Source organism: Bactrocera tryoni, chromosome 2, assembly GCF_016617805.1.
Source record: "Bactrocera tryoni isolate S06 chromosome 2, CSIRO_BtryS06_freeze2, whole genome shotgun sequence".
Taxonomy (NCBI): Eukaryota; Metazoa; Arthropoda; class Insecta; order Diptera; family Tephritidae; genus Bactrocera; species Bactrocera tryoni.
The window spans coordinates 1208466-1234371 of NC_052500.1; the positions used below are offsets into that span (position 1 = coordinate 1208466).

Genomic DNA, 25906 nt, shown 5'->3' on the forward strand with positions numbered 1-25906 from the left:
GAGCCAAGTCGTGAGTGCGACGATTGTTTGTTTGATAACAGGAGATATTTCGTCTTACCCTTGTTCACTACCAAACCCATTTGCTTCGCTTCCTTAACCAGTCTGGCGAAAGCAGAACTAATTGGTTGCTGAGGTCAATGATGTCAATATCATCGGCATATGCCAGTAGCTGTACACTCTTATTGAAGATGATGCTTTCTCTCTCTGCAGCGCGAATTATTTTCTCCAAGCGTAGATTGAAGAAGTCGCGTGATAGGGAGTCGCCTTGTCTGAAACCTCGTTTGGTATCAAATGGCGCTGTGAGGTCCTTCCCGATCCTTACTGAGGTGTTGGTATTGCTCAGTTAAGACAGCCATGCTTGTTTTGCGGGGATACCAAATTCAGATATCGCGGTGTAAAGGCAGCTCCTTTTTGGTGGTGTGAGTCGATCCTTTTCTAATGTTTGGCGGATGGTGAATATCCGGTCAATTGTTGATTTTCCAGGCCTAAAGCCACAAAGATAAGGTCCAACAAATTTGTTGACGATGGGCTTTAGTCTTTCATGCAATACGCTTGATAGAACTTCATATGCGGTGTTGAGGAGGCTTATCTGACGGTAGTTGGCGCAGATTGTGGAGTCTCTCTTTTATGGATTGGGCAGAACACACTTAAATTCCAATCGTCGAGCATGCTTTCGTGCGATCATATTCTACAAAGAAGCGGATGCATGCTCGTTATCAGTTCTTCGCCGTCGTATTTGAAAAGCTCGGCGGGCAATACGTCGGCCTCCGCCGTACACGTCCTTTTCCCACCATTAAATTGCTCATTTTAACTGCCGGTTTCGGACCATTATAGCGTATAGCTATCATACAAACCGAACGATAAGAATCAAGTTCTCGCCTTCTTCTGAAATCCCTGTATTTGTGAAGGGTATTACAGCTTCATTCCAACCGGAGTTAACGTTTTTTCATAAATATTATATAGTATACTTTTGACGTAATATTTGTGGGAGATTAGAGGTTCTTTGCAGTAAAATGTTATCAAGTTATGACATAAAAAAGAAATAAATCAATTCAGCCTTTCTGTTTGTTCAGAGTGATAGGTTGTTGTTGTTACCAAAAGCCGTCTGCTTTATTTGACGGCTTCCGACAAATGGAATTTTCGCGTAAAGCTAATTAAGGTTCATATGTGCATGTGTATGTGCTATATAATAGCACAGTATGAGTCGTAATACATATGTACAGCCGTATGTACACATTTGCATAGACATTTGTATGCTCGTTAAAGTCGATCAGATGCGGAATCGAATTGACAAAAGCGAATTAACAATGCAACGTTGCATTTCTGGTGCGACGGCGACGCTTGTGTGGCATGCAACATGTGGCATTTGCGGTGTATGCATGCTGGTGGTGGTGGTGCGTCACTGCGTCGTCACCAATCTTACGTAATCGGTAAAGCGATGATGACAGACAGCAAAAGCAAAAGCAAAACGCAAGCGCCAATCGAAGCCAAGCGCGCTTGGCAGCCAATTGGGCCCTCTTTATACCAGCTACCTACTTATCGGCCCACAAGCAATAAGTCAGTCAATCAATCAGTCACTCAGCCAACATACTAACGGCGCTTGAAGACGGAACTAACCGCAGCGATGCGTATTCGTGCCAATACAAACACACACGTACAAATTGATGGATTAGTGTGTGTGCGTGTGTATATTTGGCTGTGTGGATATCAGATGATTTTTCCATAATTATTTTCCCTTCCTAATCCATTATTATGCAATTCGAAATATTATGGCAACATGGAAATTGGAATCGCTGCACGCATTAAACGGTGGCACAATGACGAATGCATACCTCAGAAACATACAGACACACAACTAAAGGCACACGGGCAACAATCACAGACGGCAGTTGGAACGACGCTTGCCTGCCGTTCGGTAGTTGGTTGCCTCATCGGCCTCGAGGCACCAGCCAGCCATCAACAGCCACAAACGTAAGCGATTTTGCTGCAATTTCCTTTTCGCTACTGTCGTTGGTGATTTGTGGCAATGTGGCGAGCAAGAGTGTTTTCCATTACATCTGCGTCGTCGGATCGAAATACGGATTTTCCTTTTTCACTCTTTCGATCAAGTGATGTAATGCACTGGCTTAAAGGAAATCACTCGAACTCATCAGTTGGTGTTTGACATTCAGCCGACAGATATATAGATGTACGCTTGTGTTTATGCATGTGTCTAAGCAGTCTCGTTAGGAATGTTTTCAAGAGTTTTCGATTTATAAACTTCTAAGGTGATGTCGTTGGAATCAGCGCCAAACTAGTTGCAAATAGTTCAGTTATGGATTTACTAGGAAAATACTGTTAATAAAGTGAAAACCTGCAAAAGCATATAGCTTTGAGAATCTGACACTCCCGCTGTCTCAACTTTTTTCTTACCTTTTGCTTTTACTATTAAGGGAATAACTCTAAAAAATCTCTAAGAGATAACCTCCTGATCGATTCAAATGCATTGCCCTACTGGGTACTTCCAACCATATAAAGGAAATGCCTCACATGCCGTGATGAAATTGCAGTGAATATATATTTTTCTGCGGTTTTAATAATTACCACTTCATTGTAATTTACAATTTTGCTTGCCAATAAAGGGATTTTAAAAATAACGCGGAGAAGAATTCTGTCATCGGTAAATATAAATCACCACTTGCATTTTATATGTTCACATTTGTATGTATATATGTAGGTACATATATACTTTACTTATCGAAAAAGAGGGTGTCAGAAAGTACCCTGCGTATCTTGTATAGTAAGCATACTCATATTAATCAACAGTTATTGAAAGCTTGCTGCACAAGCCAGCCATGATTCATGGTGCAAGCGTTAAAAACAGGCACTGCAATTACAATAATCGCTAAATTATTAATTCTATTTTATTTAAAGGCGCCACACGCACAAACGTATTTCTAAGAATCACAATATTTCGTACAGTCATACTTGTGATAAACTACGCGCATTAGGGCAGACCCATTCTATATAAGTATGTATGTATACTATATACAAAAGCTTTATATGAAGCTGACGGTAGTGAATTTGGATTGCGACTAAAATTACTCGCCGAGGGTTGCATTCTATCCAGAATACAACAACAAACTATAAACAAACACACACCTTAATGTTGCATAGAACTTAAAGCGTTCTTAACTGATAAAATCAGAGCGAGTTTTATCGAAATATTTTTTGCTTTCACATTTCACAGCCAATGGTTCTCAAAAACATTGTTGAGATGTCACTACAAGGTTGCCGCAGGCTCAAGAGGTGATCCTCGCTTCCGACATTTTTTGCCAAAAGACGCAAAGTTATCGATGCAGTTTGCTCTATTGCGACTTAACAAAAAAAATTTTATTATTTGAGTTCGCCAGCTGTGGAATGCCTACCAAGCGCCACGCTTACAGCGCATAACTGTAAAGCTAATTTCAGTTCCATATAATTTACTTTAATTGCTTGGCTTAAACTTGCCAAATATAAAAATCTTTAATTTTACAATTACAATTGTTTAATGAACTGTAAAAATATTGTAAATAAAGTCATTAACATTTTTCCTTATGGAAATTGATTGAGCGCAAAGGGCGCAGCGGCCTTGCCCTAATAATTATATTAACCCTAGCACGCCTTTAAATTTTTGTTATTCGCGTCGATAATTGTGCTTTTTGGAACAACTTCCTGTTGAAGCATTTCCAATTTCATCATAACCTTGAGATAATGAACCGTAAATTTATTACGTTTTTCCACGGTAATTGCTACAGTAACGGTAGTTAAATGAAAGCGGAGTCGGAGCAATGAAACGTGAATATTGACTTTTGTATCTCTCTTTCTCTCTCTATTTTTTTCTCTTAAAATTACATTTTACAGCAACACCTATCCTCCAAAAAATCATTTTTTGCGAAGAAGTGTATGGAAATATAGAAAGGATCTGGCTAGATGTCTCGAGCTTTCTTCATTTTGATACAGAAAATCTGAAACATTTATAATTCAGTTATTATACGGTAAAAAGTTGGCCGGTTCAGCTATTTGGCCTTATTTGAATTAATTAAAAGCAGAATTTCTTAAAAGAACACTTCCTCAGAGAACAAAACTCGAAGGAAAATTGTAGAAATTATGCCAATTATTATAATAAATTCATCTTAAAGGGGAGCACCTACATACGCAGTTATCATCTCTCTTCTAGTCAATTATCCAATTCATCGTGTTCTTATTTATGGCCCATTGTTTTTTCGAAGAATTTTTCCCCAAGAACCTTCGAAGACATAAATTGTTGCTCTTTTCGCTTGTGAACCTTGCAAAGCATTGTCCTAGAAAGGTTCTCACCGACACATTTTTCCCAGTTAACCGTTCTTTTCACACATACAACTCAGTCATACACACACACATACATACTAATGTAGCTAAGCATAAATATGAATATTAATGGAACACCAACAATGTTTAAGACACAGGTACGAGGCCTTTGGGCACACATGTGACTACATATGCAATTTTATGCATAATTTAATGTTGTTCACCATTAATTTTTTATGATTTTCCCATAAGTATTGTTTAATGAACCTCATTTCTGCAGCTTTAGCGCACAAAAAACTAAAAGCAAAGCGAAATGGCAAAGCGAAAAAATCCATAATTCCAGCGGAGAATAACAAGGGGACCAACCGGGCTGGCAAAGGTCGTAGAAAGGAAGCCATTGCCGTGAATGTGAAATTCATGCTTCGTGTCTTCATTTACTCTTTATTTACATTGCTTTGTTATTGTTGCTGCTGCTTCATTATATTATAACTACATACTTGTGATTTTTTGTTCGCTCTTAAAAATGCATTACTGTGAAAGTCAAAACGAAAAAAAGTCCAAACACAAGGGCACACACACATAAATATGTATGCAAATGAATATCTCTTCGGTTGGCAGCACCTACGAGTCGCAACTAAAAGGCACTAACAACGACAACAAACAAATTGAAATTACTTTGTGGCATCCACTTTGTGAATGATGGCGCGGAAATTAAGAGGAATGTTGGATGGCCGAGCACTGTTAGCCGCCCGCAAGTGGGGGGCGATGAAAAAGTGTTCATAAACGGCGAATAAAGAACAACAAATAACAACAAATAACAAAAGGGCGTTTGGAAAAGAGCCATAAAGAATATCAAGAATTTGTCTTGCTCGTTTACCACAACAATAGCAACAACAAAGGCCCCACTCAAGTTTTTGTGCACATATGCACATATTGAAGTAATTTGAGACTCACTGCACACACGCACACCCACATATTCAAATTTATCGAGGTGCAAAGTATTCAACACTTAATGAATGGCCGTCGGGCCGAAAGCGACGGAAAAAGTTGGGAAAAAAACTGAGCAACAATTCCATTGAGGTGCTAGAGTTCAAGCGCTTAATGAAAGCGGAGAAGGTGTCAAAGACTAAATCAACAACAGCAACAACATCAAGTGGAAAATATGATCCTAAGCACAAAGCTTTCTACTATGCTAACAACACATAAACACACACATGTGGGTATGTGCCACACACACACACACTTTTCAATTCTTATAGAGTCTTAGGAAAGGGTTGAGTGCAACTGAGTTGTTGCTTGTGTTCTTGTTTTCAAAGTGGCAGCGCAAAAGTGAGTCTCAAAGTTAAGTAAATTACTAAAATTTTTCATGAAAAATAAAGCTCATATTTCATAAAGATCGTTCCATAGAAAATTTGAAGAATTTAATTTTTCAACATATTGCCTTTTGAGTTAACGAAATTCTAAAACAAAATATTAAAATCAACTTTTTCTAGAAACTGTGGAAAGGCTCCGACCCTTGCGTTAAATTCTTGGCATAATTCTTATTTGTTCTAAAATATTTAAGATATCCATTAGATATGCAAATATAAACAGCTTGGTGTTCTCCGACTGTAGACGTAGTAAATGTAGATATGTACCCAGCATATATGTGGGGTTGAGTAACGCTGAAACCCTTTTTCACGTAAAGCTCTACTTCGCAAGTTTCGAACAACAAACAACACTTGTCGAGTAAATGCGTAGCCGTGCGCATGTGACGAATCTGTCTGCGTAATTCTTGTTAAAAAACTCAACTACCAACTTCTTTTTCTCCTTTAAAATTTTGTAAAGTATTAGTGAATCGTTTTTGTAAAATTCATCGGTATTATAAAATAAAACTTTTGTATTCCAACGTGCGGAACGGTGGCAAATTACAAACGTGAACATTATTTAAATAAAGGAAAAACTCCTACGTAAGTGCGTGGGTATAATCCCCACATATATGTATTTTCAAGAACCTTCAGACATACCCAAATTTAGAGCACTTCCGCCTGATTGCATTTATGCCACTTGTTTGTGACAACACGTTGTTTTGATATTTCGAAAAGTAAATGAAAAAAGTTCTTAGCTTCGAATTGCGAACAACAACAAATATCACACTTCAAATTGCCAAGAAGAGCGCAGAAATAACTTTACAAAGCAGTTCGATTTTTTACTATTTATGTTGTTGTTGTTATTATTATTTATGTACACATGACACAAATTTCATTAGAAAAAACCATAGGTAAACAGTGTGATCCACAAAGAAATTTGCAAATACATAATCTTCCGTTTAAAGAAAAGATAAAAAATTTCAAACAACATCTGGACATCATGTCAATCTTAATCTCGTTCTCCCTTAGAGGTGCGTGAAGACAGAGTTTAACGGTGCCAAGTTACAGCTCCGAGTTACCCAGTTGGCATAATCGATCTATTTCTTAGCAGATTCTTCCTTTGAAACCAAAAGCTTTTTTAAAACAAAGTCTCCAATTCCGGCTGACAAAAATCGTTTATCATTATCAAAGACCGAGTGAACCACAAAGGATTCCAAAGCCCCAAATAAACTATAAGCCCATTTCCTTCCATTCTTTAACTTATATGTATGCTTCTTCAGGGGCCCTAAGTTGCCACAACACGCGATTACAAAGACCCCTACGTGGACACCCTTTATGTCTCTATTGTTCCTAAAGCGTATTACAGGAATTGTGTCAACTGCAGTCCACCGCTTGTTGACCACCGTTTACGACAATACAACCACAACAACAATGCGACATCTAGCAGGGCAAATTGTTGCGATTTTCCTTTTAGTATTAATAACTTGTTCTTCACTTTTAATGCCAACAACGCTGGCTTTTATTTCGCTTTTTATTTCAAATGCGCGATTTTTCAGTTTTCCTAATGCGCTTTTGAGTGTTTCTGCATGTGAATCTGTGGATCCGTGAATATGCTTTCAGCTGCGCATGCTCAGCACTACTTAACGGTAAATGGGTCATAGTAGATTTTCTTCGAAATGTAGTTCAGCGATTCGGTTAAAGCAAACAAGTCAACGAACGAACAGCCAACCGAACCTACAGACAGACAAGACAATTTGCCAGCTTCAATAAAGGCAGTTACAACTCTATTTTACTTAGCCACGTTTGTATGTGCAAACACATGCGTTGTTGCTGTTTTTGTTTTCTTAATGGACAGCATTTACCATTTAATAATTGTGGATTTGGATATGTTTGCTCTGTTTGAAGCGTCTGTATGTAAGTAATGAGCGATGTGCACTTAATCGCCGTAATTTCAGTAACGCAAATACATTTAGAGTTGCCATATTTTTAATACATTTTCATAAATCTGAATCAGAATGCTTCGCATGATGAAACACGTTTGAAATTCGGGAAGTTTTTAGTAGTTTAGTTTCATTATTTTTTCCATTTTCAGGCAAATATACTTGGTCCCTATACACAGGCTCCAAAGGTACTTACGTAAGCTTTCTGTAAATGTGCTATTAGGGTATTGTAGTGATGAGAATTCTTTCAAAATAGTTAAAACACCATACATGTGTATACCATGTTAACATATGTCAGTTGGTACTTCTAATGCCATATTTAGATTATACTTCCCTAATTAATTTACATATTCGTTGAAGTTGCAACTCTCAAATAAACTCAACAGATAAGAAATCTGGGACAAACAAACATAATATCTTATATCTTGGGTTTTTATGTAAGAAATGAGTTTGTGTAATATTTATGTACGAGCACTTAATGTCCATGAGTAAAGAGTCTATTTTTCCTAAATTACAATCTTGTTGACAAAAGCTGTGACAATATTGGGAGTTTTTTCAGGTTTCAACTTTATTTATTTGCCATCTGCTGGCAGCTTTCAGTTTTTGATTATGCGTAAATAATAACTTAGGCTGAGATAAGCAAAATATTTTGAAAATATTCTCGTCGTCATAAAACCTGTCCGTGTATATGAGAGAGACGATAAACAAAAGTATGAAACAAATATAGTAAACCGCTGCAGTCACTATTTCGCCATATCCCCAATAGATCTCTTCAGTGGCATGCAAGTTTATTGACTCGGCCGCCTGAAGAACCCCATGTGAGCACTCAGCTGTGAAAAAATTGTTAGCGCAAGCAAAAAGTAGTGTCATTAATGACATCACATGACTGCATTCCATCGAAGTGGAACTGCCTGTCAGAATGAGCGGAAGCGATCGACAAATGAAAGCACAAAATGCATTCGTTTGCCAGATCAATGACAGCAAGCGACGACGAAATTATTATGAAATAAATAAATCTACAGGTCGAAAAGTGGGATCTACCTAGAAACATTTAGTTTAAGTACCTTTCATCAACGCTCTTTAAAAATTTTCAAAGTAAGTTAGTTCTTTACTGGACCAATTTACCGTTATTCGGGTATAAAATTGCTAATAAACGCGCATTGTGTTCGCCAACTATCGCCCATCAGTCAGATCAGCAATCAGTTCCTCAAACGCCAAATTGTTTGTCTGCACTGTCATCGAGCGCCGATTCAAGCACTTTTGCTGTAGAACAGCTCTCTCTGGTGCTAAATGCAGTTTGTTGTAATTCAAACGGCTGACTGACGGACGGAGCAATCGATCGAGTTCGTGTATGAAGCAACGACGGTGCTGCTGTCGGTTGACTGGTACAAAGTCGCGCAAGCGCAAAGCTTTTCTCGCTCTGCAGCTCAAGCATGCAACCGAAATGCCCTCGCATTGTGGCAAGAATAAAGAACTAAGCACACAAAAGCAAAGAGAGAAGAAAAAAGAAAAGAAGCTGAAATTTCGACAATACGTCAATTTGAAATTCGCTTTGAGATAGTATTGCTATTGTAAATATTATCCTAAGATGATTGAGTGCAATAGAAAAGAAAGAAGAAGCTACGTCATTACCTATACACAGAGGCAGCAAATATATATTCAATATATAAATAGCTTCAGGTTTCACAAGCGTTAGCGTTCATTGTTGTTGCTGGTACTCGTTCTGCTGTCCAATCGATCACCTTCTCGTCTATTGACTTGATTGGATTGACAGCTCCACATGTAAAGTAGCGAGAAAGACAGGCGCTGATTAAGCGCTTCGAAGCCGCCGCCGCCGCTGACGCTGGGTGCTGTCAGTTCAGGTTCTCACGCCTTACCAAAAACGCAAATATTTGCATTTCGTTTCGATTCTTTACCTTTTGAATAGCAAATAGAAGAAAAGACTCCAAATGAATACCCACAAAATAGAAACAAAAAAAATTCAAGCATTTCCAAATATTTATTGGGCATTCGTTAACCTATCCGTAGGGCCCACCTATCTGATAATGGCACACAATTTCGAAACGCCAAAATCGACATCATTTTCGGTTGTCTGCTGGTGAGAGGCACTCCGCGCTTAACCAGAAAGCTTTCTTGGGTTTGGCATAATGACCGAATAAGCCTGTTTACCGCTTATCGCTTGTGCAGAAATTGATTCGAAATGAGGAAGAGAAGTTGAGACTATTTTATATACGTATATGTATATGTTTGTGTGTACATACATATATTTCTAGGTGTGCGCATTGGCTTGTAGAACTCGCTTATCAATTGGCGAAACCTGTTTGCACTCAAACTCGGCAACAACGCCGCAGTGCCGTGGTGAAATGGATTAGCAACGGTACTTGTCGCACCGCCTTGGCCTTTTGCCACACTCTAACGAGATATGGCAGCAGTTGTAACACTAAAGAGTGCTCATATTGACCGATCTTAAGAAGCCACAACCATCATAAAGCAAGACATGGCAAAAGGCGCTTTTTAATTGAAAAGGCAAAATAGTCGCGGCTAACGCAAACTCGCTAGGAAAAAGTGTCGCTAACGAAAACGCACGCACACACACTCGCGCCGCATAGAAATGGGCTTTGCTGCAGAGACACAGTTCTTGGTAATACAGACATAAATAAATCGATTAAGACAAGTCGGTGCAACGAGGTGGCCAACCGAAGCATGCCAAGTAGAGCCAAGACCGCCATGCAAGCCTCGGCAGGCAGCGCAGACCGGGAAGCGGCTGTGAAGCTGGTCGCTTGCATTTTCGCAAATAAAGTCAGGTGAAAAACTGTGGCACGCCGAGACAAGTTCTTTCACCAAGTAGCCAGATTTATGTTGGCCACACACACACAAACGCAAATAAAGCTGATATTTCAACATATACGCAAACACACATATGTATGTATATCGGCTTCCAAGCATCGTAACGCTGATCATGGAGCCGGGCTTGTAAAAAGTCGGTGCCACCGGGCGAGACTTGAAGACTCGCACTCGTCTAGCGACACGCGACAAGCCACACACATACCGTCTTCGCACAATTGCCCCTACATACATACACACACTTGCGTGCGAACTCATAAGTTGATGAGCAACTAACTGTACAATGTTGCACGCACCTATGTATGTATGTGTAGATGTCAGAAGTTTCACCATAGGCAGCAACTCATGCAACACGTCAACTCGAAGCGCTGACTTGCCAACTGCCGAGCCGTGGAAACATCGGATCAATTCAGATTTCTATTGACTTCGGTTGCAAAGCTGCGCAGCTAATAAATGCGCAAACAAAGAGTACGCGCAAATAGAATGTGCCACAACGAGGGTGTGTGGCAGGCATTTACATATTTAGTACGAACTTAGATACACATTGGTGCAAACACACACACACGGCGGCATGAATAAGTGGCGCGTCTGTGTGGCAGATGCCAGAATCGTGACTGGAACTGCGGTGAAAAACAGCACTTTTTTTGAAGCAGCAACGCGCACACTTCGCCGCACCAACATTAAAAGCAGTAGAGCCAACAATAACAACAACGTTTTAAGCGCAAACTATAAAAACAGCAATTACGGCATCATTTTCGAATTGATTTCGATGCCATTCACGGCAATGCATACACACACACACATCGATTAAAAATCATGCGCTGTTGCATGTGGCGGGGAGTTGGCGCATGCGCACAACGGTCAAAACAACGGTTCCCGTTGGAATCGCTGCAAGAGATCTACAAAAGCAACGCAAAACGAACGAGTGGCAAGAATGAAAGAAAAATAGGCTAGGCGCAGTGGAGCCAGTCGCTTCGACTAGCCGGCAACAATCGCCGATGGACTTGGCTTAGTTAGCAGGTTTCGCTGTAATCGGCCGATTGACGGTGTAAGTGTGGTACTGGTGCGCCCGCCGCTGCCAAATGCAAATACTTGGTAACAACAACAACAAGAACAAAAACCAACAATTTAATAGCGCGTTACCCGTTTAAGCCGACAATCTTTCACCTGGATTGCATGAAAGCTCTCGCTCCGCCTTCTATCGTCCCCACTGTAAAATAGCATGGAAAGCTAAAAATATGAAATAAATGCAATTAAAGTGTTGAGAGTAATATTACAAAACCACAAACCGCAGCGCATGTCGCCTATCATCTACTCGAAGAGTCCACGAACCCGCTCGTATTCGGCCAAAACTTTATGAGCAGGATGCTTCTCACAAATACGTCAAAGATTGTGCATAAGCAACCTGTGTGGCAAGTGGCAGCTTGGAACGGTTTTGCTATGCAATCGCCAGGCGGCAGACTGTTGGCACATTCACCGAAACAAAGCGGTTGAATGGCAAACATTAGAATACACACGTTCTAGAAACTGGTCGCCGCCATTTGTGTTGGCTGCTGATGCCGCAATACTTGCAACGCGCATCGCCTGTTCTGCTGCAACGTATTTTTCCGAACCTATTTCGATTGTCTTTATTTAGCTGCAAACTCGCTCAGCCACACTTGCCACATGTTGCATGTTTCAAGAGAATAAATGAATGAATGTTGCGCGCCGCCATCAATGCTTTCACGGCTCCCTGAATGGCTCAATTGCCCTTATTGTAACGGCTACAGCTCCTTTCCCACATTCATTGTGCGCTGCACATGCGCGACTGACTGAGTGTTCTAGTATTGTTGTAATAGTACACCAAAATTATGGTGTGTTTTTTATTTTCTTGTTGTTTGGCGGTCTTTTGCGACTGTTTGTTTTTTTGTTGTTGTTGTTGAACTGGCATTTATTCTACGAACTTTTGCGATTGTGCGACTCGTTGTTGTTGTCTAGTTGCCTTTCGTTTGTCTGCAATGCAGCAAACAAGTTTCATTTCTCTTCCTTCTTATGATTGTGCAGCCGCGATAGCTGCCACAACAATAAGCACCGTTCGTCCATTTGGCGTGTTCTGCTGAAATGTTCTTGACTTTACCTTTCTTTCTTTGCCGCCATCAAGTCAAGTTTCTCATTTCTTCTTATTGCTAGCGTCTACTACGGTACTTGAGCCAATTACCCAATTAAGATTCTGCGATATCATCTTTTGTGTGGCAGCCCAGCAGCCATCGAAACTGCCACATACTGTCCCAGCGTTGTTGCTGTTATTGTTGTTCATAGTTTCCTTGCTTGAGTTCAACTTTGAAGTCACACGCTGCCGAAAACGAGCCGTTTGGCACACAATACCGAGCGTTTCTTTTTTCCCACCGATTTCGCTATTTTGCATTGTAATGTTGCATTGTGTTGGCCCAAAGCTGATTTGTTCTCGATGATCAAGTGGCAAAGCCTCAAATTCTTAATTTGTTATTATTAATTTTCAGTTTATGCCCAATCTAACGGTACTATGGCCGCTACCAATGCACAAGTGAGCTGCCTTTCTAATTTCTAAGAGCTCCTTGTGCATTAAAAAAAACGATATCTTTGTTTTGTAATATATTTGGAACACTCAAAAATGTTGCAAAATCATCGGTGCCACAGTTCGACTTGAATTGTTTGTTCAACAAACGACTTTCAAGGTTATAGTTTGTAACTTGACGATTTGCTCGCATCACGTTCAATACTTCCAAGGTTTCTCCAAAGAGAAGCGTTAACTCTTTGCTCTTTACTCGCTTATAAACAGCTTCTGAAGTGGAAATAATAAATAATTGATTTTCATGTTTACTTTCACAATCAAATTTCCGCTGTGCAATGCAACACTAAGTAACCCATTAACTTCACCCAACGATGTCCCAGTTTTTGTTATTTTTTTTGTCATGACTCGTGGATGTGCCGTGCTTCAAATTAGACATAAAGCGGCTCCTCGTTGCAAATCGTATTAATTGATAATATAATGAAATTAGTTTTTTGTCTTATTCATAATTTTTCTAATTTCCTCTTTGTTTACTCTTTGTAGCTTCTTTAATACCTGTATTTAAGAAACGTGAAGATTTCTTGCATTATTAACAAAGTCATTTGTTCGAAAAGCTTAAGGCAGTCTATTGTCGTCTTACTTATCTTGACAACTTTCACTAAGCTTTCATTGAGCGCTTTTAGTATGGATTCTCCACAAATCATATTTTAGTAACTTCTCAGTCAAAATAAAATTACAAAAAGCAAATGAAAGCTTTTTAGGACAAAATCAATTTTAAAATGCCGAAATGTGAATACAACAAAGCCCCGAGTAAAAAATTTAATTTTCGAAAATCGTCACAAGATGGTCCTGGTTAAAAAAAGAAGCCGACTGGCAGACAAACCATCAGCTGAGTGCGGTTTAGTTAGTGCGAGCAGATGAAACTTGACGACAAAGTACGACAAAAATAAAACTGAGTTGATAGAATTTTCAGTATTGTAAATTCAGTATTCAGTATGACCCTGCTTTTATTACTAAGGGTTCAATAATTTAAAGTGCAGTCCGTTCAGGCAAGCGACTTGCACTTTGCCATCGAATTGCCATGTATTCTGCTCCCTCTGCAGTTCGCAATAAGGAGATTCGTAGAAAAAATGCTGCGCATAGTTAAGTAGCAGAGGACTAGAGAATGACAACTCGGTGCAAGAAACCTTGTCGCGGCCAGCGCCAACCCAATAAACTTTAAACTCGATACAGTTTTCAGTATAAAACGGGCATTCGAGCACTTCTTCAGTCTCCCACGTCATAATCACAGTTCAACCTTTGTTTTTAATAATATAATTTTTCAATTTATGAAGACCACAGCATCAAATGTGGTTCTACGAAGATTGTATATGGAACTAACATCGGATAATAACGGATATCAACTGGGGCACTGCAAACTGCTCAAAGGTAGGAGAAATCGCCTTTCAACGCTTGTTGGGAACCTGCGTGCGTGTGTATGCATATGCAGCTCTAGGCGACACCAGCAGCGCCAATATTGTCAGTTATATTGTTGTTGTTTTGGGGTAGCAGTGAGTGTGGGGCTCGTTATGCAGCCGTGCGCAGAGCACAGCCGAACAACGATTCGAATCTCTTGGGAAACTGCCAGAAACGCTAAATTTTCAGACTGTTATTTGCTGGTGCATTCGCTGCCTGGCGGTGAACGCTTGCTTTGCGCATGCGCAGTTGCAACGGCGGCGAGCAACTACCACAACAATTGGCATCTCGCTATGTTGTTTGCAAGAGTGCAACAATGGCGTGGAGGAGCCGCTACATGCAACATGCGCACAAAATATTTGGAATCGCTGTGACGGCGATGGCGGCAACAAAGCATGTTGCATGTAAATGTAACAGCGCTTTTCAGATTTTCTTAACGATTTCACGAATTTTTCATTTTGCCTCAGCCACTTGCTTGTTGTTGGTATTGCAGGCGTATTTTCGTTTCTTTTTTTTGCACTTTTTGCTGTCTCAAAACAATATTATTATGATTCTGCGCGCGGCGTGTGTGTTTAGGCAGCATAAAGCATAAGCGCTTTGTCATGCCTCTAATGTCATCATTTCGGTTTTTTCGGCAATCTTCGCAGACTCTCCTCTATTGTCTTTGCGCATAAGCCTATGCATGCTTACCGCTTTTCATGCATGTAAATGAGGCATATTGCGCTTGCGCTTGTCTAACTGTAAAGCGCTGTAGGAAAATTGGCACCTCTTACCCAAAACTTTTCGTCTGAGCCCAGAGATCACAAAACTGAATTTGTTTTACTGAAAAATCGAAACTTTTGTGAAGAAATATCAATCGATAAGGAATATATCTAATGTATTTAAGGAGAAGCTTTAGAGAATTGATAAATTTCGGAAAATATTTCATTTCCAAAAAAATATTTTTTCCAAGAGGGTTGCTACCTCTGGTTGCGCGCCTGCTGGTGCATTAATGCTTTTAGTCATCAAACTCACATCAGGTATTTTTCTATGTACTCTATGTGTGTAGGTGCGCGCATGCGCAAGCTCATGTTTGACCCAAATCGGCGGCAGCGCTGCAAATGTTGTCACTTGCGATTATGCCAACTTCAGCAACGTAGCTGTTGCCGTTGCTGTCGTGTTGCACACACAAGTTGCTCGTGGGCTCAGCCGCGCGTTTGTTTGCAAATATTTACTGCGCTGCAATATGTATACATTGGCGAGTGTCTATCTGCAGAAGCATTCAGCTATTCAAATTTTCAGGTGCACATAGCACAAAGGCAGGCCGCAGGCATAAATAATGTGTCATTTCGGAGATGCTGGTTTTTTACGGTGTCTTCCCAGGCCCACAGGCTCCATGCTAGTCCAAACGAATTTCAGTTGGCGAAAGTGAAGTTGTCCAAATTCGTTTATTTTATCATGATTTCCATATTTTATTATCTTGTCATTCACTTGTGGCGCTCAGAACGCCGCGCGCACACAAAACGTTGCGAAATGCCTTTGAAAGAGTGCGCGCATGCGCAATTGCCTACGTCGTGTTTATCAGTCGCGAGCAATGCATAATCATCAGCGACGCTTCACAACGCATCGGCATTTACATACACACATACACATACTTACCGCTTGTGCTTAGCAGTCTGTGACACATTTATCATATTGCATGCCACATTTTATTTCGGTGACAGTTCACAAAGTTCGCGTATTCATGGAAGTGGGCGCCTGTGTATGAGTGTGCGCTTGTGCCAGCCCGCACCCGCCTGTTCGTGCGCATCCACCCAATGTGAACTAGGTTGAGTTGTTGAGTTGGCTGCTGTGCGACGCGCTGCTGATTCACACAATTTATGGTGACGGCGAATTTCTCTTTCCGATGCTGATAAGGCTAGGTGTTGGCAAATGTCATAAGCTGATCGCAGATAACCGAATTTTTTCGAAATACTCTTGTGTGTTGCTGCGCTATTCAGCAGGTTGGTTGAGAGACATAGCTGAAGCGCAGTCGCATGGCTAAAACGGTGAGGCAACTACCGCAATTAGCGGAAGTAAAACTAAAGTTACCCAAAACTTGCCAAATCTAGTAATTTTGAAATAATATTTGTGGTTTATGTGTAGTATTGCTTTCAATAAAGACGGGAGTGGCCTTTTATCATACTTGGAGAAAGAAGCGAGTTCTTGAAAAAGAGCTGTCGAGCTTTTAATTTCATTCTAATATTACCATCAATTTTATACCAGAACATTAATCGAGAACCCTTTTTGTTGCTTTCTACATAATATTAGTCATCCAGCAGCGACAACAGCCAACCTCATTGAATTTAATAGCCGCGCGTGTTATGTTGCAATAAGGCTGTCGCGCTGCATAGGACTTCTATGCATATGAATGGTTTCGTGGAAAAGCCACTGGTTGTTTGCATTGTCTGCGCGACATGCCACACCCCCACCCACCGCTGCGTCGCAAGTTGTATGGCCGAAACTCACTGGCTCAGCCACTCATTGGCGTACCAGCGCACACACACACCGTCAAGAAAGGAGCAAACAAGCTGAAATCGACACAAAGTTTCCACATAAAGCGTGCGGCGTGAGTTCACCGCCGAGGTTAAGCACATTGAACCGCTGCGTTCCGCGAGCGCTTAGCAGCCGCTGCTGTCCGATTGCCGAATGTGAGTGCGACTGCGCTCTCCTCAGGTCTTAATGATCGTCGCGCAATTTCCCAGGCTTTGCAGTGGTCAGGAAATGCTGGGAAAATGGTTGCTAAGAATGCAAACGCGAATGCCAGCTGAACCGCGAAACTGCAATGCAATACTAAGCACGCCGAAGGGTTAAGTTTGTTGTTGTTTCGCCACCGCTTTTATTTGCGTTGCACACGGCAAGCGATCAACAGAGCCATCCCTGTTAGGCGAGTAGTTGCCGCAATACACACTTAACTGACGTGCTGGCTGCTACGAACTTGCCACAAATGTCTTCTGCAACAACAAAAACAACAGTAAACTGGACAACGCATTTTACGATTGGTTCATGTTAAGTGCCGCGAGCGTTTGGTGATTGCGGTTTCTTTTCGTTTTTGCGCCTGGTCGACAGCTACTTGCCACATCGCGCTCCAACTGGAGCGGAAAGCACAACCAGCGCACTTCCTTTGCGTGTGGCAACAGTGATTTTCACGCGATTGCTACACTCCCAGACCCATCTGCAACGATGCCAGCGCCCGCGGCGAACTTGCAAACAGTCGCAATGATAGCCGCTCACTCCTTAAACTGCCGATGGGGTCTTTGTCAATCGTGAAATCAACAGTTGCCAACAGTTGGCCCGAAGTGTCTAGAAAGTGTGCGAAAAATGCAAAAAATTCAATTTATGTCCCATGCAACTAATTTGTGTAGATATTCTGCGAGTCGTAATTAAAAACACTAATGAAGTGGCGCATGTAACAAGATCACATTTCTCCCTCCCCACAAAGAATGTTTGGTTACAGTGACGTAATGTAATATTCGTTCCCATCAAAAGTTTGGGATTCACTGAATCACTGATCCAATCTTCTCTTCTGGGGAACGAAAGCAATGTGTTTAGTTACTCGTGGGTCTCCTTTTCTCCGTCGCATTGACAACTTAATCCGAGTACATTAACAGGGTCGAGTATGGTACCATGGATAACCTCCAGAACCTTTGGTGAAGTAGTTAATAGAGCGAAAGAAGTTCATTTAAAAGACAAGTCGAATGGTTATGACTCATGAATAGCGGTGAGCCTTCAAGCTTCATGCTACACGAATCATATCGACCAGCGAGCGAGCGAAAATATGCAGCAATGCTGTGAGCGCTTCTTAGAGAGAGAGCAGGCGCTTGGGCTTAACCCAACAAGTCAAATTGCGTTTGGTGCAATTATAGTGAATATCAATTAAATTTCGATACCGCCAGATTTTCTCACATATTTTTTATTACAATCGTTCGTGTTTATTTGCCCCTTTGCCGCTTTGCGTTGTCGTCTCAACGCTCGCCACTTGACAGTAACCTACTTAGCATATGCAAACAGAGCGTTATGTAAGCACTTATGCGCCTGCGCGGTGTCATTTCGAAAATTTCGTTGATGGCAAGCATTATTTTGTAGTTACTCCACTTACGGTTGGCCGATTTTCGCATAATCTCCGGAAAACTCCCACGCCGCTGACATTCGTGATTCACTCGTCAACGATTTGTTGGCTGGCACCGCGGCAAACGACAATGCAATGCCGTCGAAAGTAGAGACTCGGAGACATGGCGGCAATGTGAAGTGCTTTACAATAATAAAAATGTTGTAACTTTAATGTTGCCACATTAATTGTTTCGCGCTTTGAAAACGGCATTTTTGAAATTTTAAACGCGCAACTAACAACTTTTTCCAGCCGCAAAACGAGCAAATAAAATTAGCGAATGCCGATTTCGCACACAGGTTAAAAATAGCAAAGACAACAGAAAAGCAAACTAGGGGGGGAAAGAGAGTGAAAAAGGCGCTTGCGCTCGCCTTTGTTGCGCCGAGTTGAACGGCACTCAAAAATTCACACCGCGGCATAAACACGCACACATGCATGCATACATACAGACACATGCATATATTGTGAAAAGAGCCAATGCAGCAACAACAACAACGCGCTTAAATAACGGTGCAACGCGGCGAATGCTTTTGACATTGCGCCAATTGGGTTCAACGCTGCGAATGCAATGCGCGCAACATAGCCGGCGCAATGGCAACAACAACAACTACAAAACAATAACACTGCTTTCAGAGAAAATGCAACGGAAAGGTCACAGCATTAAGCGGCGATGCCAAGTGATGTGGCAACAAGTGGTTAATTCGAATTCCACAAACATTTGCAACAGTAACAGCAACAATTAACGATAAATCAAAACAAAATTACAAAGATGAGGCATGTGCCTGGGTATGTATTTGCATGAGCGTGTGACTTTGATCAGCGTATCAAGGTGCTAATGCAAACGCCGCCAGCAAGCCCGTCAGCCTGTGGCGCGCAATGCTTGAGCCGTGTGGGCGGCTGCGCAGCATCCTCTTCACTTGAGCGTGCAGCACACAGCCCGAGGCACCTGTGATGATGTCACAATGCCACAGTCAATGCTATTAATTCCGTTACGAGTGCTGCCATTGACACGAGCAAAAGCGAGACGTGCTCATAAAATCGGAAAATATAAAGTTATTAAACGAAAAGTTTGATTGTTAACTGCCGTTGACTGTATGTGTGCGCGTATGCGTGCATGGACATTTGGCTGCGCATTGAAAGAGGTGAGCACTTGTAACCACGGTTGAAGATTCGATACTCGAAAATGTAGTGTTAGTGCTTAAGCAGTTACACTCACACTGTGCCGTTACAAAGGCCAAAAGCCCCCAGCATAAAGCCTATTCAAGCCTATTCAAGCCTATTTCATTAACAAACCGTAATGAAAAGCGAAAGTTACTCGCACACCTGCCTGCTACCCGCCGACGTGCAAAGCCTTTTATTTCGTTGCCTACATTGCGGGTTGTCTTCTTCTTTTTTGAGATGCCAAAACCACTTGTCTCTGCCGTTCGGCGCCGCTTCGGTGACTCGCATCTGCATATCTTTGCTACAGCACGACTTCGAGTCCGCAAAATAATAGCAAATAAATTAAATTACAATCAATGCCGAAGAATGGCGAATGCCTGAAGATGCGCCTACAAGCGATCGCGTGCGATCGGTCAGACGCCGAATACAAGTTTCAAATTTTCTGCATTATAGTTTTGTTAAATTTCATTACATCAGTTATTCGCTCGTCACTTTTTGATTTTAATTGCCTAACTGTTTATATGTATACAAAGTTTTAAAATTGCAAGTTACTGATTGAAGAAATTTTTTTGTTTCAGATCCTACGCAAAGTCGCAGTGATCGTGTACACCGCCTTGGACTACAACCTGACAGTGGATGAACAGTGTCAAATGTCACATGAGCTGGAGGAACTGATCGCTTTCATGACAGCAGAAGGTACAGCATAAATTTAATCCTTAGACTTTTAAGCATAGGCTCGAAGATTAGCTCTTATTCCCAACTTTTGAGCCCATTACGTCAGTCACATATTGTTTTCTGCAAGCGTCCCACAGTACTTTGAGAAATAGCTGAACAAACGCCAGCTTAAAATACATAAATAAATTTGAAATTATTGTCAACACGTGCTCAGCTGCCCACCAGAGGCGAGTGACGAATCCAACCAGTCAGCACCGCTCGGTTCATTCCCTCATTTATTTGCTCATATATATATTTCTATATATTTTTTCCATTTTTTTGGTTTATTTTTTCACGAAATCAGCGCAAAATGCGAATCGGTGAACAACAATGTTTTTTACGCCGTCTTTTTAGCTCTCGTTTGTTCTCATTTTCGTGTTCGTTGTTTTTGGCGTTGCTGTTGTTGTTGTTGGTGCATTAATTCAGTTGTTACACTTTTTTGCGTTATGTTTCGATTTTTGTTTTGAATGCGCATGTTGCTGTTGTAAATTTTGGTTTTGCGGGCAACCGCAAGCGTCATGTCACCATCTGTCCGTTATCTGCGACTCGCGATCTGCGGTCTGTAGTTGGCGATCGCCGATCGGCGGTTCGTAATTCAGTCTCACTTCGAACCGAATATCATTTCCTGTCTGTCCGTGTGTTTGTTGTGTTGGTGTTGTAGTTCGCGGCGCTGCATCAGCCGTTGTCCGACCAAGATTTAAGTGTGGGTCTGATTTTTCAAGGACGCGTGTGACTGGTGCCCTGCTTCGTGAACTTCGCTTTGATCGACGCCAAGTGGCACAAAGCGCTCAGCATTGAGGCAGCGTGGTAGAAGTGGAGAAATAGGTTTGCATTGCAAAATACACAGGCTTTGCCTTACTAGCCGACTTTGTCTTTGTCGTCGCGAATGAATAACACATTTTGCATTTGGATCTCCATATTTAAATATTTCATTTTTAAAGCAACCACAACACGAATTATACTGTTATGTTTTACTGTTTAAGAATTCAAATAAATTAAAATTTCTCTGGTTTTCAGAAAACGATGATGACTGCATCGATGAGGGCATTGATGAGGGCCACCAACGTTGGGATGATGAGGGCGATGATGAGAAGTGGAATGAAACCAAAGAATTTGATTTTGTGCTTGAGGTAAGTTTGGAAAAATACTGCAAAACTTCAGCAAACAAAATTAGTTTGTAAGCTCAATCTTACTTTGTATGAGAACAATATTCCACAAGAAAGTATTGGCTGGACTCGTAGGATCACTAATGTGTTAATACGTAATAAACAATGATCAATCCCAGAGCGCTCTAAGATTATGCTGTAAAGCTCTGTTACGAGCTGCAATAATCTAAATCAGTTCGCCTAGTTATGAGTGACCACTCCTCTGCTTAACCACTAGGGTCTGTCATCGACGCTTCAATCTTTTCGGTTTGTTCCCACACTTTCTGGCACAAAATTGCTTGTATTCAATTACAAACTGCATTTAACGAGCATAATTGCCGGACCGTTATAATATTTTAATGCCATTGTTATCGTTGCAATCGCTAGTCGCTGCGGCTTTGCTGCAATGCCTGCTGTCGGCTCCAGATCGAGTGTCCATTGAAGTGGATTAAGGTGTGCCCGCTGGTTTGCTTTAATTTGCTTACTTCTTATTTCGTAATTTGTGTTTATTTCGCTTCGTACTTCACTTTGACAAATGCACAGTTACGGATTGACAATCAGATTACGGCATTTAGGGCCACTAGACCAATTATCTGACAACGCATTGTTTGTGTTGCAACACATTCGTTTCATAACTCTGAAAATTGATGGGAAATAAAGCGCACTCAACACTTTTGGAAATATAAATATTTGCGAAGCTTTTGTAGTCATGCGACAAATGGAGATCTTTAGGAAAGTTTAAAAACTAGACGAAAGCAACTGGCATTAGCTGGCAAATAAATATTGTTTGCTGCGGCTCGGAATTTGGAATCAAACCAAGATCTTGTTCTATCAATTACACGCGCCACTTGTTGGACTCTCACAGGCATTAATATAAATTTCTCCACAAAAGTGAGAATTACGAGGTTACGTGCTGCAAGCCTACGAATTGTAAGCTTCTCCTACCACCCATCTAGTTTAAGCGCCAACTCGCTGTATAATGCATTTAGATTCCTACTTATACACGCACGGACTCACATATACTTATTGCGTAGTTCCCCACAAACGTCCACGTGCATTGTGGGGGCCTCTGGCAACAATGGGCTAATAAAATACGTCAGCTGTCAGTGCGTTATAAACAAATGGCCAATATTCTAATGCCCGACAATGTGGCAGGCAGTCGATTGGTTGGGCCTCTCATGCAGACAGCTCAAGCTGAGCAATATTGGCGGCGTCTGGGCGCAGTGGCGATTGGCTATTGTTGCTACTTTTGCTATAGCTTTGCTTCTGCACTTGCCGCACCGCAATAAGTCTAGCACACGGCGAGCCAAATCGTTCAACATGTGCACTATAACATGTGGCACATGCATTCATACGCTAACAGTTATAGAAAACGTGCAACATGCCACAAAAGGCGGTTAGAAATGGCCACCAACGTACTCGTGCATCCAAATGAACACATTCTACTTATACATGCGCATGTGCGTGAATGTGTGAGTCGCTATCGCACTCGTCGATTGCGGCAGCAAAGTTATGCAAAAACGCTGGTAGCTATGCAACGCTTTGCCATGTTTATTGTTGTTGGAATTTATGGCAACACACACACATATACACGCACGTGCATTCTTAGCGTACAATATTTATATGGCGAAGTGCCAACAAATGAAAGACAAAGGTGAAAGGTGCTCCTGGCAAAAACTGGAAAAGCAGCTGTGCTTTTTTCAACAGAAGACTTCTGTCAAATAAATATTGGCACACTTCTCGCCTCGTTATTTTCTGGTCAGACCAGTTTTCCACATTATTTGTGGATTACAAATGGATAATAAAAGTCGCAATGTTTCTTTCTACATTCGTTTGTATGTGTATGTGACTGTAGAAGTCAAGTGTCAGGTGCCAAAAACATTTGTTCGTGAACGGAAAGTGCGGAAAGTCTGAAATCGCAAAGACAAACCGACGAAATAAACTTGGCCATCCGCCTAACATTGAGTTCCGTAGAGTAAGGTGCATCAATATGTAGAGTAGGTTTGTAAATACATTTCATAGTTTTTCAGATATTCACAATTAACACACACTTGCACATTTCGCCCCGGAAAATATGTATCAAATACAATATATATCATATATGTATATGTATATTCCAACCAGCTTTTATTGAAATAAATAGAATGAAGTCAACTGGGAGCTTATTTGTAGCTAAATATGTATGTACATATGAACATATATGTGGCTATATACCAAATCTTTGCTCGTAAATAGCAAACTGAGTGAGCCAACAGCAGTGCTATTTAATTTTTCTCGCAATTTAACGGTAATAAAAATTTCAAATAGCCAATGCTTCTAATAACTCGCCATATTAATAACCAGTTCAGACATAATGCGCTTGTACAACACAATTTTTGCGGCTGCACAACTGGCTGAGTGAGCTGCTGGCAAGCGCTAATGCGCGAGCGAATCTACACACATACACACACTTATGTATGTATATGTAAGCGTATTAAGGTGCACTCGGGTGTTTGTGCGCTTGTGGTACGTATCTAGCGGATATAACAAAACGGCAACATTGCATCCCAGATATCAAATCACCATAAACAAGGTTGCATAACCCACTCGCTGGCATTAGCTGCCGCCCCGCTGCATGCCGCCGTCGCCGCCGCCGCACGCGCAGCTTGGCACCTTCACCGCAAACGATAATAACAATTTCCACATTCAAATGAATATTAAGAATTGTTATTGTCGCTGTTCCGCTGTGTGGCAAGTGCGACAAATGGCTGCTAACCGGCGATGGCTGCAACGAGCATAAATATACCGTTGCCAACGAAGAAAGCAGGCGCGAGGTAAGCGCTGCTGTGGCATTGAAGCGTGTGATATTCACATTAGAATGTGATCAAAGGCTGTCGAAGACCGGAGGTGATCGATGGAAAACGAAGACGAAAGAAAGAAACAGGCACAAAACGTACAAAGCGAAATGTTTGAAAGGCAGGGAAAGAAAAAATAAAAAAAAAACATTTGTGGAAAATAATGCGCAGGAAACACACGTCGGCAGCGCAGCGGTCAGGCGTAACACCAGCGGTGACTCAATCGCGGCGGCAGCCGATATGACAAAACAAATATGAAAACTGTAACAATTTTCTTTAATGAATTTTCACACGTAGTTGGCATTTTGCATTGCCTTTTTCACGCTTTGCTGTTAATTGTGCAGTTGCTGCGCGTTTTGCGGCTTTTTCAGCTATCAGGTAACAGCGAGGCGTGAAAATTTTCCAACTATGCAACAGCTTTATTCGTGCATAAGCGCATGCACATGCATGCTCTAGCACTAAGCAATCATTGTTGTTGTTGTAAGTTTATCTTTCGCACAATCCGCCGACAATGTAAACAAGTATTTGGCACTTGACAGTCAACGGCGTCGCTCAAGTGCGGCAATTCCAGTCCATATCTGTATTTACATACTCGAATACATACTCTTATGTATGTATGTACCTATATGTTACATATATAATTATATATTTTTTATATATATTTTTCAATGCGAATTATTTAACTTGTTAGCGCTCCACTTCAAACTTTACAAATCGATTGTTCTCAAATGTCTAGTAATTCACTTTAGCCTTTTTATTTACGCTAAATTGTTGTGTCCATTTTATTATAGGCCTGTAAAAATCACGTTAAGCCCACTGTACCTGAGGAGCATTACAAGGCGGTCTGTCGTGCGCTGGTTACGGAAACAATCGAGCTTCGGATATTCCTGCAGCAGGTCTTGAACGATGGTGAGTGCAAACAAGTCATGATTTCATTGTCGCACAAAATGCCTTATAATCTATAGTCACACAAATTTGATAACATGGAAAGTTACATACAAAAACTTAGATTATACTTAGATATTTATATTATTGGTTATACATATATATTTCTGTGTCGTCTTGTCTTTTCAAAGGTGCCGACAATCTCCATTTAGAAGCCGGTTCACAAACATCAAAACAGGAACTGGCCAAACTGGGCTTCAACGATTGGGTAAGTCTTAAGTATGCATGCTAGACAAAGAACGCTTGCTGGAAGAAATCTAACTGTCGTTTAGTAAGCATAATCGTTTCCATTTGAAATTATAAAAAATTAAGAAATTCATAGTAGATTGAAACCCATTGGAAACGAAAAATAAAATAACAAATACTAAGGAAAAAATAATTAGAAATGGTCTAATTGTCCATATACTTTTCCAGTTTGTAAAAATATTCAAAGCATAGGTCTAAATTTAAAATAAAACTAGATCTTCTTAGGATATATTGAGAGGTCGAAAAAGTCTTTTCGTATTTCTAAACAAACTTCAACTTATTGTTTTTTATATTTATAGTAATAAATAAATA

At 40.9% G+C, this 25906-nt stretch overlaps 1 protein-coding gene across 4 annotated transcripts in view; it reads left to right on the top strand.

Annotated features, from left to right (window-relative positions):
- LOC120768988 (protein spire) overlaps window positions 1-25906 on the top strand; it is an 81737-nt gene that overhangs the window by 28263 nt on the left and 27568 nt on the right. For all 4 annotated transcript variants that reach the window (XM_040095820.1, XM_040095823.1, XM_040095822.1 and 1 more), the window contains exons 4-7: window positions 20289-20406; window positions 21442-21554; window positions 25195-25312; window positions 25480-25556. In XM_040095820.1, coding sequence (XP_039951754.1) covers window positions 20289-20406; window positions 21442-21554; window positions 25195-25312; window positions 25480-25556 — 426 coding nt within the window. The remainder of the gene's footprint in view (window positions 1-20288; window positions 20407-21441; window positions 21555-25194; window positions 25313-25479; window positions 25557-25906) is intronic.